This window comes from Aptenodytes forsteri, unplaced genomic scaffold (genome assembly GCF_000699145.1).
Source record: "Aptenodytes forsteri isolate BGI_AS27 unplaced genomic scaffold, ASM69914v1 Scaffold442, whole genome shotgun sequence".
In the NCBI taxonomy this organism is placed as follows: domain Eukaryota; kingdom Metazoa; phylum Chordata; class Aves; order Sphenisciformes; family Spheniscidae; genus Aptenodytes; species Aptenodytes forsteri.
In genome coordinates, this window is record NW_008794003.1 from 836,095 (window position 1) to 849,180 (window position 13,086).

A 13,086-nucleotide genomic window follows, 5' to 3' on the forward strand; every position below is an offset into this window, starting at 1 on the left:
CTCCTCAGTATGAAAAGGGATTTTATGCCAAGACAACCCCAATTACAGTTTAGGATGTCTTGTTAATGTAAACATGCTTAATTGAATGAATGAAGCAGGTTTTGCTGAAGACTTTGTCCTACTCCAGCATGGAACATTCCTGAAGAACAGCTTTAGATAGAAAGGTAACCTCCAGTCAACACAAAGTTCATCAAAGTGCCCAGAGCAGTCCCTGCAGGTAGCTGAGCACTTGCAGGTCCAATTCACAATGGTGGGAACGAAGGATCCTCTCACACCTTAAAAAGTGGGTGCTTATGGGAAAAAAATTCAAGTGATCTTTAGTTGCTCATAACTGGGCCTAGATTTTCGAAAGAGCTCTGGTACAACCTAGGTGCCAGATGTGCATGAATTTGCAGGAGGACTCAGCAGAATGCCTTTTGGATAGAAACAAAAATTCAAAAATGAAAGTAAAGCTCTCCTCAAAATCTGACCTCTGTATCTTCTAATGTTTCCCATATAACTTTGTGTTCCCTCGCTGTAGGAGGCAAACAAAACAGAAATGGGGTTCTTCATGACGACAACAGATATTTCCTCCTCTCCTGCTTGTCTTCATTTTGTCTTCAGGTTGATTACTTTCTCACTCTGTAGAGTTGTTTGGTCATGACTTCAAATGGCCTTATGAACATTTACAAAGTGTCCAACCTAAGGACTCACATGTTGAAGGTTTAGTAGTTTTCTGTCAGCTTGATTTGTCCTGCCGGCCCATTTGTGCCGTAGCCTAATAGCTTGGACGCCTTCTGGCTGACTTTTCCTTCTTTCTTTCAAGCATGTGTTTTGAACTTCAAACTGTGCCCTGGTCTTGTAGGGAAGAAAAGATTTTTTTTTTCCACAATTTGCCATATTTGACAGCAACAAGGGTTTCTGAGGATTAGACATACAGGAAAGGAAATTAAGGGGTTTATCTAAGGCAGCAGTTATTGGGATTGGTCAGAAGTTCTGGTTCTCCCAACAGCTGAGCAAAACCACAAGTGTTAGGAGGAGACCAGCTCCGAGGTCTGATGCCATCTTTCTCTCTTACCCACTGACAACCCTCAACACAAGTTGTATCTCATTTTCAGCTGTCAGGGAGAACAATCCTATTTTACTTTTTCCCCCCTTTTTATGTTTGTTTGTTTTTTCTTTTAGTATATTATATCAAAGTTTAGCCAATACTTGCTATGGTGTAGGTATCCATGACTAATAATGACAGACATGATGAGAAAATGAGAGGCTGTCCTTCCATATCCAAGAGCAAGTGGCTGCCTAGAAGCACACGAGGCTGCTGGTGGGTCAGCTGGTGGGTATCACGGCTGCCAGGACCGATATGCAGTGTAGTCTCGTGTTGGCGCATAGGATGGGTAACCTTTGTTCTTCTGGTACGGTGGATGCCGGGGAGTCATGTTCATGTAGTCACTCTGATGGTACATATTCTTTTTGGATTTTTGCTGTGGGAGAAGGGGGAAGAGAAGTTTGAAAACATTTCTGCAATTAGTCTGTGCAACCTGGGGTGAACATTTGAAAAGGCAGAAGAAGAAAGGGAACAGGGATCCTTTGAGCAGAGGGGTTTTGACTGTTAATAAGACCTGAGACAAGTTAATAATGGATTTGATTAATTTTTCCTTCTTTGAATTAGCAAATTGTCTCACCCAACTCCCATATTAACTGCTGACAGTTCTGACCATATGTCCTGGTTCAGGGAAACAGGCATATTTATAAGGCAGCCTCAGGTTTAAATACAGTTACAGAAGAATTAGAACACATGTTCTCATAAAATAATCTATGGAATTTGCCCAAGCCGAATGTAAGTCTCCAGCTTATCTGCTGAGAGATTTACAGTGTTAGTTCTCCAGTTAAAGGAATGCTGCAAACCAAGGATACAAACTGATGCCTCTCACCATCAATTCTCAGCTGTGGGATGACTCAGCAGAAGCAATACAGTCTGAGCAGTGAAGGCTGTCCTCATTTATTAGGAAGAAAAAAGAAATTAGCTTAACTCAAACAGAGTAAGAGCAGGAAAAATCAGCCCAGGCTATGTGTATCATGGTTTGCCTACCATTTACAGCAGTAACACACAATGTATATCTTGTTCTGAGCTTTCCTTCAAGGGGCAAAAGAATCAGAGCTGATGTTAATCCATCTCATTATCTGGGCCTCAAAAATCTCATTTGCACTGTTGAATTCCTGCCTTATGATGCCCCTGTGAGAAAAGGGAGGCACCATCTCTTTCAGAAATAAGAGTAGCAGAAGACAGGTGAAATAATTTGCCTATAATCATAGAGGAAGTTTGTGGCTACAGCAGCATTTGAACCTCTGACTGCTGCAGGCTGTGCGCAAGGTTGGTGTTTTTGCATAGCTTTAGGCTTTATTGATCAGGGGCTAGGTAAAGTGCTTCCATGCTTTTTCATTAATGCTGATCATACCTTCTTTTGCAATCTCCTTTTCACTGATGTTTCCTTCCTATATACATAAATATTTGCATATGCTGCAATATATTTGTGATGCTGTGGAATTGGAGGAAGTTTGCATTAGAAAATCTGATGGCTAAATTATGCTGTACATGCAGAGTGGGGCAGTTACTATGAAACATTTTAAGCTTTTTTATATTAATGTTATATATATGCAAGGTGTTGAATGTAAGTTACATACTGCTTAAGCCATGCAATACAGTCGATGCATGTAAATCATTAGATACAAAAGCTTTCCCTGTATGTGTTCATCTCCATAATATAGGATTTTTAATTCACCAAAGAGATAACTTTGCATGGGAGAAAGACATTTTGCTAGCATGAGTGAGTGCTGGACTGTTACAGGATCAAAGACTGCTACTTTTAGAGAGAAAAGCAGTTTTCTTCCAGGGAAGGCAGAACTGTACAAAAATAGACAAATCTTTAGCTGCTTTCAGGAACTCAAGTGAAACAGGCTTGCCATGGCTGCCAAGTATCATATTTTAGGACCTTTTTTTACAATTTGCAATGTCTTCTAGGCAACTGTATTTACATTCAGCAACACTCTAAACACATCCACAGTCAGAGTACATATTATCAGGAGCATACCACCAGCAGCGATAACAGCAGGTAAAAACTGATGCAGCAAACAGCACACATTGCAATGCAGCCTTGCCACTCTTTGTGGGGGCAGACATGTTAGTAGCAAAGTGCATAGCTGTTAGGTACCAAACAAGTATAGCAGAGAGAAAATGGTTCAGATTGTAAATGATGGATTTGAAGCTACAGTATCTCATCAGGGCACAGCCACTGTAGCACAGCACTGTAACACAAGCAGCTGTTTGCTGTAATCCTCTCAGCTCTCTTAGGAGTCAGCCTCTACAATAAGGCACAAAGAAAGACCACTTAACCTGCCTTTGCGTTTTCCTATGGCAATGCCCCATTTGATTGTTTTCCATTAGAAATAGCTATATATTGAGCAAGTGTGTTTTTGTGAAACACTTAACAGACCTCAAGCTTCAGCTAGCAGTGAGAGTTGCTTTCTGTATACATACAACATTTAACCTGTCAGGGACTCTGGGCTCTTTATACAGGCTACCTTGTAATGTGTTGAAAATTGCTATTTAATGACAAAGATACAGGGGAAAGGCAGAGTGCAAGGAACAGAGCTCTCTACGATCATTGTTCAAGTCTTTCCCACATGGAGTAAGTAGTGTAAATCAGCTCTGGGAGATCACAATCCTAAGACTTGTCTAGGAAGATGTCCTGCTGCTGCCTTTGCATCACACCTCACTCTCTCTTTACTCCAGCAGGCAGAACTGGATGTGACCTGGGCCAGCCAACTCTCCAGAGAGAGATCAGAAAGCAAAAATAATGAGCCATAAGACTGTCTCAGCTTTCTTAGGGTTAATGTACAGAGGCAGACGAGGGACTACTGAGATCCCGGTGCTCCTATTCCCTTGCAGTCAAGCTGCCAGAAATAGCGGGTACTCAAGGGAATTGCTGCATAGTCACAAGACATCGGTGCAGATGCTCTTGGCCAACTGAGGGTTCCATAAAGATTGTTTTACTGTAGGTGAGCTCCTTCTGTCAGTATAGTCTCAAAGGATTTTGCCAGGAATGCTTGTAGTGCTCGATTTCCCTGACAGGGACAATTGGCAGAGCTAGAGGCAGTGTCCCAGTATTGCGGGTGTGCAGGGCGCTGCCAACACTATGGCATTACTATTTGCTTTAGCACTCTACCACAGAGGCCTGACTGCCCACCTGGAGAGCATCTAGTGTTTCAGCTCTTTTGGGGCATAGCATGGGTGTGCATATATAGCTGGGGTCAAGAAGCACTGTGATCCTGAAGCGAGGGCTATCAGTGAGTTTGTGGTAAACATGGCAAGTATAGCCTGAGTAATGAACTAGGGACAAAAAGCGTATAGAGAAAAGGAAAATAGTAGTTTCTTACCCAGTAGCTAATAAAAACTGCAGTTATCAGCATACTGTAGAAAGCAAGAACTCCAGTCACTGTGACCATAATCCACAAAGGAATTGCAGACTGAGGCTCTTGTGTTTGGATGGGTGTCTCTTTAAGGAAAAGAACAAAGAAAACTTTAAGTACATGAAAGCAAAACCCTCAATCTCTGCTTATTTACTCCTTGTTCCAATGCACCATTTGTATTAATCATCATTTTAAGATGTCTTCTTCAGGACATCAGGAGCAGGAATGTAGTTTTACCAGGCAACCCAATTTTTTTTTTTTTTTTTTTTTTAAGGAAACAAATTGCCTCAAGCCATCATGTAGGGAGTGTGTATAAGGAGGATACTGGCCTACAGAGACTTCCCATCTTACCTTTCACGTGAATGACAGTCCCGTTGCTCTTCTCATTGTAGACATATGGGGGTGGATACATGGCCTCAATTTTGCAGAAGTAGATGTCAGTTTGGCTGGCACTCATATTCCAAAGATTGAAGATGACTTTGTCTTTATCATGAATCCCCTGGCAGTTGAATTCTTTGTTTGAATTACTGCTAATTTTGGTTGTGTTCCATGAAATAAAGCAAACTTCAACTGCACTGTCTGTTCCTTTGTGCAGCGAAGCTCGAAATTCCTTCCCTGTTCCATTGTATGTGTAGTTGCAGACTAGAGTTGCAGTTTTGTTAGCTACAATGAGCAAAGGACGCTGAGCCACTAAAATCTTGTTTTCTGAGGGGGGGGGGAGGGGAGAAAGTGAGAAAAACACTTGTTTATAAAATACAGTATGAGACTTCAGAACCACACATCCTCCCATGCAACCCTTCTCCATATCTCCTCTCCCCTGCTGACACTCCCTACTAGGGAGTATGTAACCACCAAGCTGCAGAAGCAGTTTCTCACAGGAGCTCAAGTTGCAGCAATCCCCCTCTATATAAATAATTACATAGTCACTAGGGGAGACTGTGAGGTCAAAAGTGTTTTTCTTCAGAGTCAGAACACTAGTACAGAAAGTGGCCCATGTGATTAAGATTTAACATCAGGGCTCAGAAAGCTACTCTATGTGTGTGTATATATAAGGCCACCTTAGTCTATCCTTTCCTTAGCAAGCAGTTTCCCAGGGAACATTATGGAGTGAAAATACTGTGAATTAAATGCTTAGTTTAGCAGTCAGATAAGAGAGTATTATTTATACATTTTCTTTTTAATCCAAGGACAGACTTGAAGAGTTTGCAGGTGGAATTTGCTGAACCATTTCAAGGGTTTGGACCTTGGACAATGAGCACTAAAAGCATGAACTGCTATCATTTTAATGTAAAATAAGTAATTTCTCTAGCTAGCAGCTGTAGTAGATTCTTAATCTCTCAAAGGATTCAGGAGCTGACTAATTTGACATTGCATTGGCACTTAGCACTTGAATGGCCTGCAAAAAAAGGTCACATGAGGGTATAATTCAATTTGAATTGACCGGACTGATACATAAACAGGAAATGTTTTCTGACATTTAGACCTCTGTGCTACCATCTGCCAAACAATGAAACACTGCAAGGACTATGCAGAAAGACAACTTCTTCCAAGAAAAATCATCCTGTACAAATGAGGCCCTACTTTTCGAATGATGACCCATAAGTAAGAGGAAGGGAGTTTTAGCTTTTAAGCTAGGAACTTGCCAGAACTAAGGACAGCCCTTTTGTGTGTGTATATGACTGCCTAAGTCTTCATGCAAGCTCAACTCATATGAGTAGCCTTTTATAGATCCCTGAGAATTGCTGTGGTTGTGAGAATGACAATCATATCTCTTGTCCTCAAAATCTTCTGCAAAACCTATATTCTTTCTACTTAATCCACGTGACAAGACTTAAAGTCTAGTAAGGGAAATGGAGTGGGAAGGAGGCCAGATCCAGAATGCCCAGAAAACAAGTATTTCACAGTGTTTAATGGTATTTAGGACCAAATGGCTACATCTGGTGTGTTCACACCTGCACAAGAAGATGAAGTACCCCAACCTCTTGAGTAGGCTGCTCCTTTGGGATGAACATGATCCAGGGGGTAAAGTAAACACAAAAGAGATGCATGAGATGGCCAGGACTAGTGGTAGGGTGTGGGCAGTAAAAACAACCCATGGCTAGCAGGTTCTCCAGTTACCAGCCCAACCCATGAAACTGCTGAAGCTGTTCATTTTCTGACTGAAAGTCTTGTTTACCAGCCCTTTCTTCTCATGAGAGCAGGAAGACGTGAGGCAGGGAATCATAGAATCATTAAGGTTGGAAAAGACCTCTAAGATCATCAAGTCCAACTGGCAACCCAACACCACCATGCCCACTAAACCATGTCCCTAAGCACCTCATCTACACGTCTTTTAAATACTTCCAGGGATGGTGACTCAACCACTTCCCTGGGCAGCCTGTTCCAATGTTTAACCACTCTTTCAGTAAAGACATTTTTCCTCACGTCCAATCTAAACCTCCCCTGGCGCAACTTGAGGCCATTTCCTCTTGTCCTATCGCTTGTTACTTGGGAGAAGAGACCGACACCCCCCTTGCTACAACCTCCTTTCAGGTAGTTGTAGAGAGCGATGAGGTCTCTCCTCAGCCTCCTTTTCTCCAGGCTAAACAACCCCAGTTCCCTCAGCCGCTCCTCATAAGACTTGTTCTCCAGACCCCTCACCAGCCTCGTTGCCCTTCTCTGGACACGCTCCAGCACCTCGATGTCCTTCTTGTAGTGAGGGGCCCAAAACTGAACACAGTGTTTGAGGTGCAGCCTCACCAGTGCCGAGTACAGGGGCATGATCACTTCCCTACTCCTGCTGGCCACACTATTTCTGATACAGGCCAGGATGCCATTGGCCTTCTTGGCCACCTAGGCACACTGCCCAGGGCTCTACTGCCTTGTCTTTAGCAAAGAAAGATTGTAGTCCATCCTCCTTGTGACTCTTTGTTCAAAGGGTGAAGCAGAGCTTGTCACAGCTCTGAAATCCCATGTTTGCAGGGAACCCAAACACTGTGAAATTTTTTGTTTTGATGAAGGATGAGCATTTCCAGGCTTTCCAGCAGAAAGAGACACAGATCTTGGAATCCTGGAACTGAGCGGCAGATTAATAACAGACAAAGCAAGTTTCTGCTCGAGGTGCTGCCTGTGGCGAATTTTCATCGAAATGAAGACATTTCAGCAAAACATTTCAGTTTCATTGAATCAGCATTTTCCGACACAAGCTCTTGCATAGGCTTATAAGGCATTCTAGTAAGGGGTGAGGTTTGGATTCCACCCCTTTAGACAAGGTATTTGATCATATTTTTGTTGGCCAGCAAATTGATCTTTGGCCTAAGTGGCAATGTGCAAGTCTGCGGTAGAATTGTTCTACCTTTAGCACAGCAGAATTCTACACGTCTCACTTGAGACAGAGTTATTCTTCTGATTTGTACTGCAGTAGTGCCCACCACTACAACCCTGATTGTCACAGGGACAGAATACACCTTCAGAAGAGACCTTTTGTGTCTCAGAGTTTACAACCAAAATAAGCATCCCGGAACAGACACTTGCAGAAGCATTACACTTCAGAAAAATGCTTGCCTGTTTTTCACTGCAAGTACTTTCAGAAAACTAATGGATGGTTATTGCTCAGCCTGATGAGATTTTCACTATGGCCAGAGGAAAGACAAAGAACACTGAAAATCTCATCTCTGAAGGACCACCTTCAAATGTTATTTAGACTCATCTGCAGACCCCAATGACTTACCTCCACCTTTTGCTGTTGTCAGCTGATCTGAATTCCTGATGTTTAGTACATAGCTTCATGCCTTGAGCTCCACTATTTAACTACAGCTTTGGACTATTTATGTCCCTGCCATGATATTGTGCTAATTGGCAAACAGTCTCTCTTGATACACCCACCTAAAAAAATAAGTTCCTTCAACTTATTTCCACCTCTTGGATTTATGGTCTGGTCTGTTTGCCTTGGTGTGCAGGCTGGGTGTTGATAACCCAGCCACATGCTGCTGATGTTGGGATGCAGGGTGGCTGAGCGGTGGGAAAAAGTTTATTTGTGGATCATTAAACGAAGACTGCTCCTACATGATTTACGCTAAGCACCCAGATCTGTTTTCACAAAGTGGCTCTACTAGTTCAAATCTAAATTCATTGAAGGAGATCTTTTGTTTTTCACTTATAGGAACTAATTAGCACCACGTGAATTGGTTGGGCTGCAATACCAGCAGGGGCAAGGCAGGCTTACCCCACAGGTGTGTTAGACAGGCCCTGCTGTCATCCTCCTCCTCCAGGCTTGGATTTTTTTTGAATTGAAGAAAGTTAATCATGCCAAAATGTGTATTAGTTTCACGGGGAAAACAGAGTAAGGCCAAACATCCTTTACTTCACTTGTGATCTGAATAGGATTTGATTATATTCTTAGTAGGATCTGGACCATTCTGAGCAAACATGGACTGAGGCTGCTTTTGCCTTCAGAGAGACAGTTTTTCTCATAAGTGTCACTTTGGGTTTGTTAAAATGGTGAAACTCTGAAACATTTAGTATGTGTTTCCATTAGTGTATGCTTTCCCCTAAATAGGGTTATGATTGCCATTTCTAGAACTGTGTTCAGTCATGCTGCATAGTAATAAATATCTATATCTTGGCCTTACCCAGCCAAGAAAATGGCAGTTATGAAAACTCATTGTCTACAGTTTCAAAAAGCTGTGAATTCTAAAAATGTAATATCATTTAAGTCAGTGTGCACAGGCTGCAAACTTTCTCAGGATTTTAGGATTTATATGCAATGGTGTGTAAGATCTCTAAATGTTTGTTAAGCTTTTTTATACCTTATTTGTTATGCTAGACATTTGTTATAATCACATGTGAGGTTTTCTTGCATCATGAAAAAAAATGCCATCCATATGTAATATAGGTAAAATACTGACTCTAATCATGGACCCCTGATGCAAGCAAAACTTCATTGAAGGTTTTTTTTTTCTTTCTTTCTTATTTGCCAAGAAAGTGAAATAGAGACGACAAAGTACGGAAAATAGTTATTTTGAGGGTTTTTTTTTCCAGAACTTTCCATGAATCATCATCAGCTATTGGAAAAAATATTCTGCTAAAAACATTTTGCACTCTCCTTTCTTTCTTTTCCATGCCAGTTGACTTCACAGAGCTATTTGCCAGAGCAAGGAATCTGGGATAAGTTAGGTTTTTCTATAAGCACAGTAAAGAAATGGCCCACTTAAGTCCCAGGGAGGATAGAGAAAAACTTGAAAGGAGTTTACTTAATCCACAAACAGAAAGACACACAGCTATGTTATAAACAAAGCTATTCCATTTTTGCTGCTGCTGGGCTGTTGTTCAGTTATCTTCACTCTTCTTTCCCAGGTACAAGGGTCTTTCTCTTTTACTTTGGTTTTAGGTCACCCAGCTGTGTGTATAATGTGCAGCTGGAGGGATCTGCCCCTTCTAGCCGTCATAGACTTGCTTTCTGCTAATCTTCCCTACTTTGGTGCGAGTACTGCAAGGAGCATAGTACTACATAAAGCCCAGGTGACACTCTTGCTTTAATCAAACCAGTGTGAGCACAGGGGTTTTTCTTGTCAGTCTGTGATATTTTTTTTTTTTTTTTAAACAAGAATTTGTTGATGTCATCCTAATCTCGGCTAACCTTGCCTTATACATCTTCTCTGCATTCTGAACCTTAGTGGGTTAGAGGTTGATTTTAACACCCAGAGACCATAAGCCTAGAAGGTTATGCGAGTAGTAAAAAGATGAGGTCATTTGTGGTATGATGTCATCCTAATCTCGGCTAACCTTGCCTTATACATCTTCTGCATTCTGGTAACCTTAGTGGGTTAGAGGTTGATTTTAACACCCAGAGACCATAAGCCTAGAAGGTTATGCGAGTAGTAAAAAGATGAGGTCATTTGTGGTACACTGCACTGGGAACCCACTTATATTACTTATTTCACAAAATACACAGGACAGGCAACTTGATCTAGCTGCCTCTCTGACAGACCATAGCAAGGAAATTATTTAGCCAACAAAAAGGGGGGAGGACAAACTTCATAAACGTTAGTGTTTCTACAAAAGGGAAACGAACAAACTGATCTTTTAAGTCCTTTTCCATGATTCAAACTCAACCTGCAGCACTCACTGGTACAGTCTAACAACAGCAGAACAGCACAAATTCTGTTTTCTTCCCCAAAACAAAATACGTGAGGCCTATAATACACTTTGTGGCTTGAGGAAGTCCTGCAGGGTTTTGACCTGTCTTAATGTTTTCCATGTACTAAGGATCAATCATCTCAATCAAAATTAAGAGAAGAGGTGGAGAAAAGATAAGGGGAAAAGATGAGAGCCCTGAGAGGCAAATGACCTCATGTGCTTCTCTTTAAGTAGTTGAACAGTCTCAGTGAAGCTATTGGAGAAACTCAAGTTCTTCATGCAAAGCAAGTCTGATAACCACACACTATATTTTATTTTGTTGCAATTCAAAGAAGTTCCTTAAAAGTTGTTCACACCTCATGGAAATGTTTTTAAAACTGTTAACCCACTGCTGATACTTATCCCCTCCTGGAATCAGTGTCTTCTCTGACAACCCAGGGGCCCACTGTGGAAATAATTATGATATTGCAAACACAGAATTATAAACATGGGAAAAGGACAAGGAAGAAAAAGCCTATGATCTCTTAAAGAAATGTAGATCATGGTGTCATGAAAAAATTACAATGCCTTCACTGAGGAAAAGAATTCTAGAAAAATAAGGCAGAAATAAGGAAAAAATAGATTGAATTGTATCTCTCATATTAGAAAAAGCAGCTCTTTGAAGATGTTCTATATGTGAAAAGTTTTGTACTGGAAAACAGATTTTTGTTCCTATCTGTAACTTCCCTGTAAAATACAAAACACTGATATTTGGAGAAGACCCAATAACAACAGTTCACAGGCCACTGGTTTGAAAAATTGTCTGTCTCAAGATTATCCTAGCAAAGGCTATCATCACTTGTCTTGCTTTGCATTTTGATGTACCCCTTGGAAAGATGTGTTAACTCTGAACATACAAACACTGCATCAGCAAGACAACACCAAGACAAAATACCCTCAGCCACAACAACTGAAGATTCGGAAAGATTCACTAAGACTCAGGATTTCAAAATCACAAATAGACATTTTTGGTTGTTGAAGATCTTTTCAGAAAGAAGCTAGGTATCTAGCAAGTATCAATAAACTACTAAACAATGCAAAAATCAGAAACTCGGCAATTCCCATCCTCCCATCTTTGAGCTCAGTAAGCAAGTCTGCTTTTGGTCCTTTTATTTGCTAGTTCTGTGAGGATGTGGGTGGGCTCAGCTCTGCAGCCCATCACACCGAGCCAGGCCATGGTGGGACCTGGAGCTTCGCACAGGAGATTTGGGTGGTGGAGAGGCTGCCCCAAGAGAGGCACTGGTACCAGGTCTGCTCAGCCCCCCAAGAGAAGGCACTTGTGAGCAAAATTTGTAAAGCCCAGGGGGAACGTGACCAAAGCCCCCTTCTATCTATGCATGCAATTTCCAAATGTATCTAAAGAGAAGTCAAATTGAAAGAAAGCTCTTGGGTCTTATCTTGGAGGGATACTTGAGGCAGGAAAAAAATCAGCCTCTTAGTTATATCAAGTTGATCCAGGTGCAGTCTTAGCAGCATGCTCTGTCTCTCCCCTTTCCTCCAAACACAGAATAATTTGTTCAAAATTAATTCAAAGCTATGCTAGACCTTCTCCCCCAGTTGATCAAAGTGAGGAAAAATAGTGGAAAGGATTGAAATGTGGGGTGGTTTTGTTACCTGTTACATCAGCAGTGGGGATGAAGCAGAGCATCACGAGGATCCCCAGAAGCATGGTGCTAATGGTGGGCCCGGCGCCTTGTCCCCACACCCTCCAGGCACTGCCACGTCTCCCAGGGCCCCGCGACACCAGCCTTCCTTCCCCGTGGGGCCAGGCTGCACTCTCGGTTCCTCACACAACTTCTCTCCTCCTCCCTCCTCAGCACATGATACACAGCCAAGTGAAACCACTGTAATGGCAATGCTTGAACAGGAAGTTAAATTCTTTGATGACTTTAGCCTTAGGAAGTTGCTTCTGCAAAGCTCAGTAACGCCTAAAAGATAGTGGAAGCCCGCCTTTCAAAACAGGGACTCTCGTCCCTGTATTGCAAGATGTGTGCTAGTGTTTGGGGCTCTGCAGGGTTGCTCCTATCAGGGAGGAATGGATTTCCCTAGAGGTGCAGCGCTGTTTCTTTACCAAGAGTATGTCCAGGTGTACGCAGTTCCCATCATCACAGTAGAAGCAAACAGCAGTTTCCAAGTTCCTGGTGGCCAAACCTGGCCCCTCAGGAAGTTGTGTGCTCAGGAAGGTCCATCTCTCCTCACTCCTAGGAGCAGAAACCTTCCTCTCTTGGCCTGCTGGCTTGCTTCTGCCTGCCTTCCCAGCCCCTGGGAACGCTGACATATTTTGGCAGTAGATGATCTAGGTTTTTTCATTTTTGTTTTTCTGCATCTGCTTGCTGCCTAAATGCAGACCAAACAGTGCAAGAAATCGTGATCTGGTACACCTTCCCTTTTTGAAAAAAATCCCATTGTAAATGAGCGCAGTTGTAATCCAGTTGACATCTAAATAAAGGCAGCATGCAGCAAGCACACTTCTCAGTCAGT

At 42.1% G+C, this 13,086-nt stretch overlaps 1 protein-coding gene across 1 annotated transcript; it reads right to left on the minus strand.

Annotated features, from left to right (window-relative positions):
• Positions 1 to 1,207: 1,207 nt before the first annotated feature.
• Positions 1,208 to 12,333, minus strand: CD28 (CD28 molecule). Its single transcript, XM_009289435.1, has 4 exons — positions 12,220 to 12,333; positions 4,801 to 5,154; positions 4,417 to 4,535; positions 1,208 to 1,463 (listed from the first exon to the last, which is right to left on the minus strand). The coding sequence occupies exons 1-4, from the start codon at positions 12,272 to 12,274 to the stop codon at positions 1,323 to 1,325; spliced, it is 669 nt and encodes a 222-aa protein (XP_009287710.1). The 5' UTR covers positions 12,275 to 12,333; the 3' UTR covers positions 1,208 to 1,322.
• Between the last annotated feature and the right edge of the window lie 753 nt (positions 12,334 to 13,086).

Coding starts and splice junctions, on each gene's coding strand:
- CD28 (XM_009289435.1), bottom strand. CDS start 12,274: ATGCTTCTGGGGATCCTCGTGATGCTCTGCTTCATCCCCACTGCTGAT. Junction 4,536..4,800: donor GACTGTCATTCACGTGAAAG/GTAAGATGGGAA, acceptor TTTTCCTTAAAG/AGACACCCATCCAAACACAA. Junction 1,464..4,416: donor CAGTTTTTATTAGCTACTGG/GTAAGAAACTAC, acceptor CTTCTCCCACAG/CAAAAATCCAAAAAGAATAT.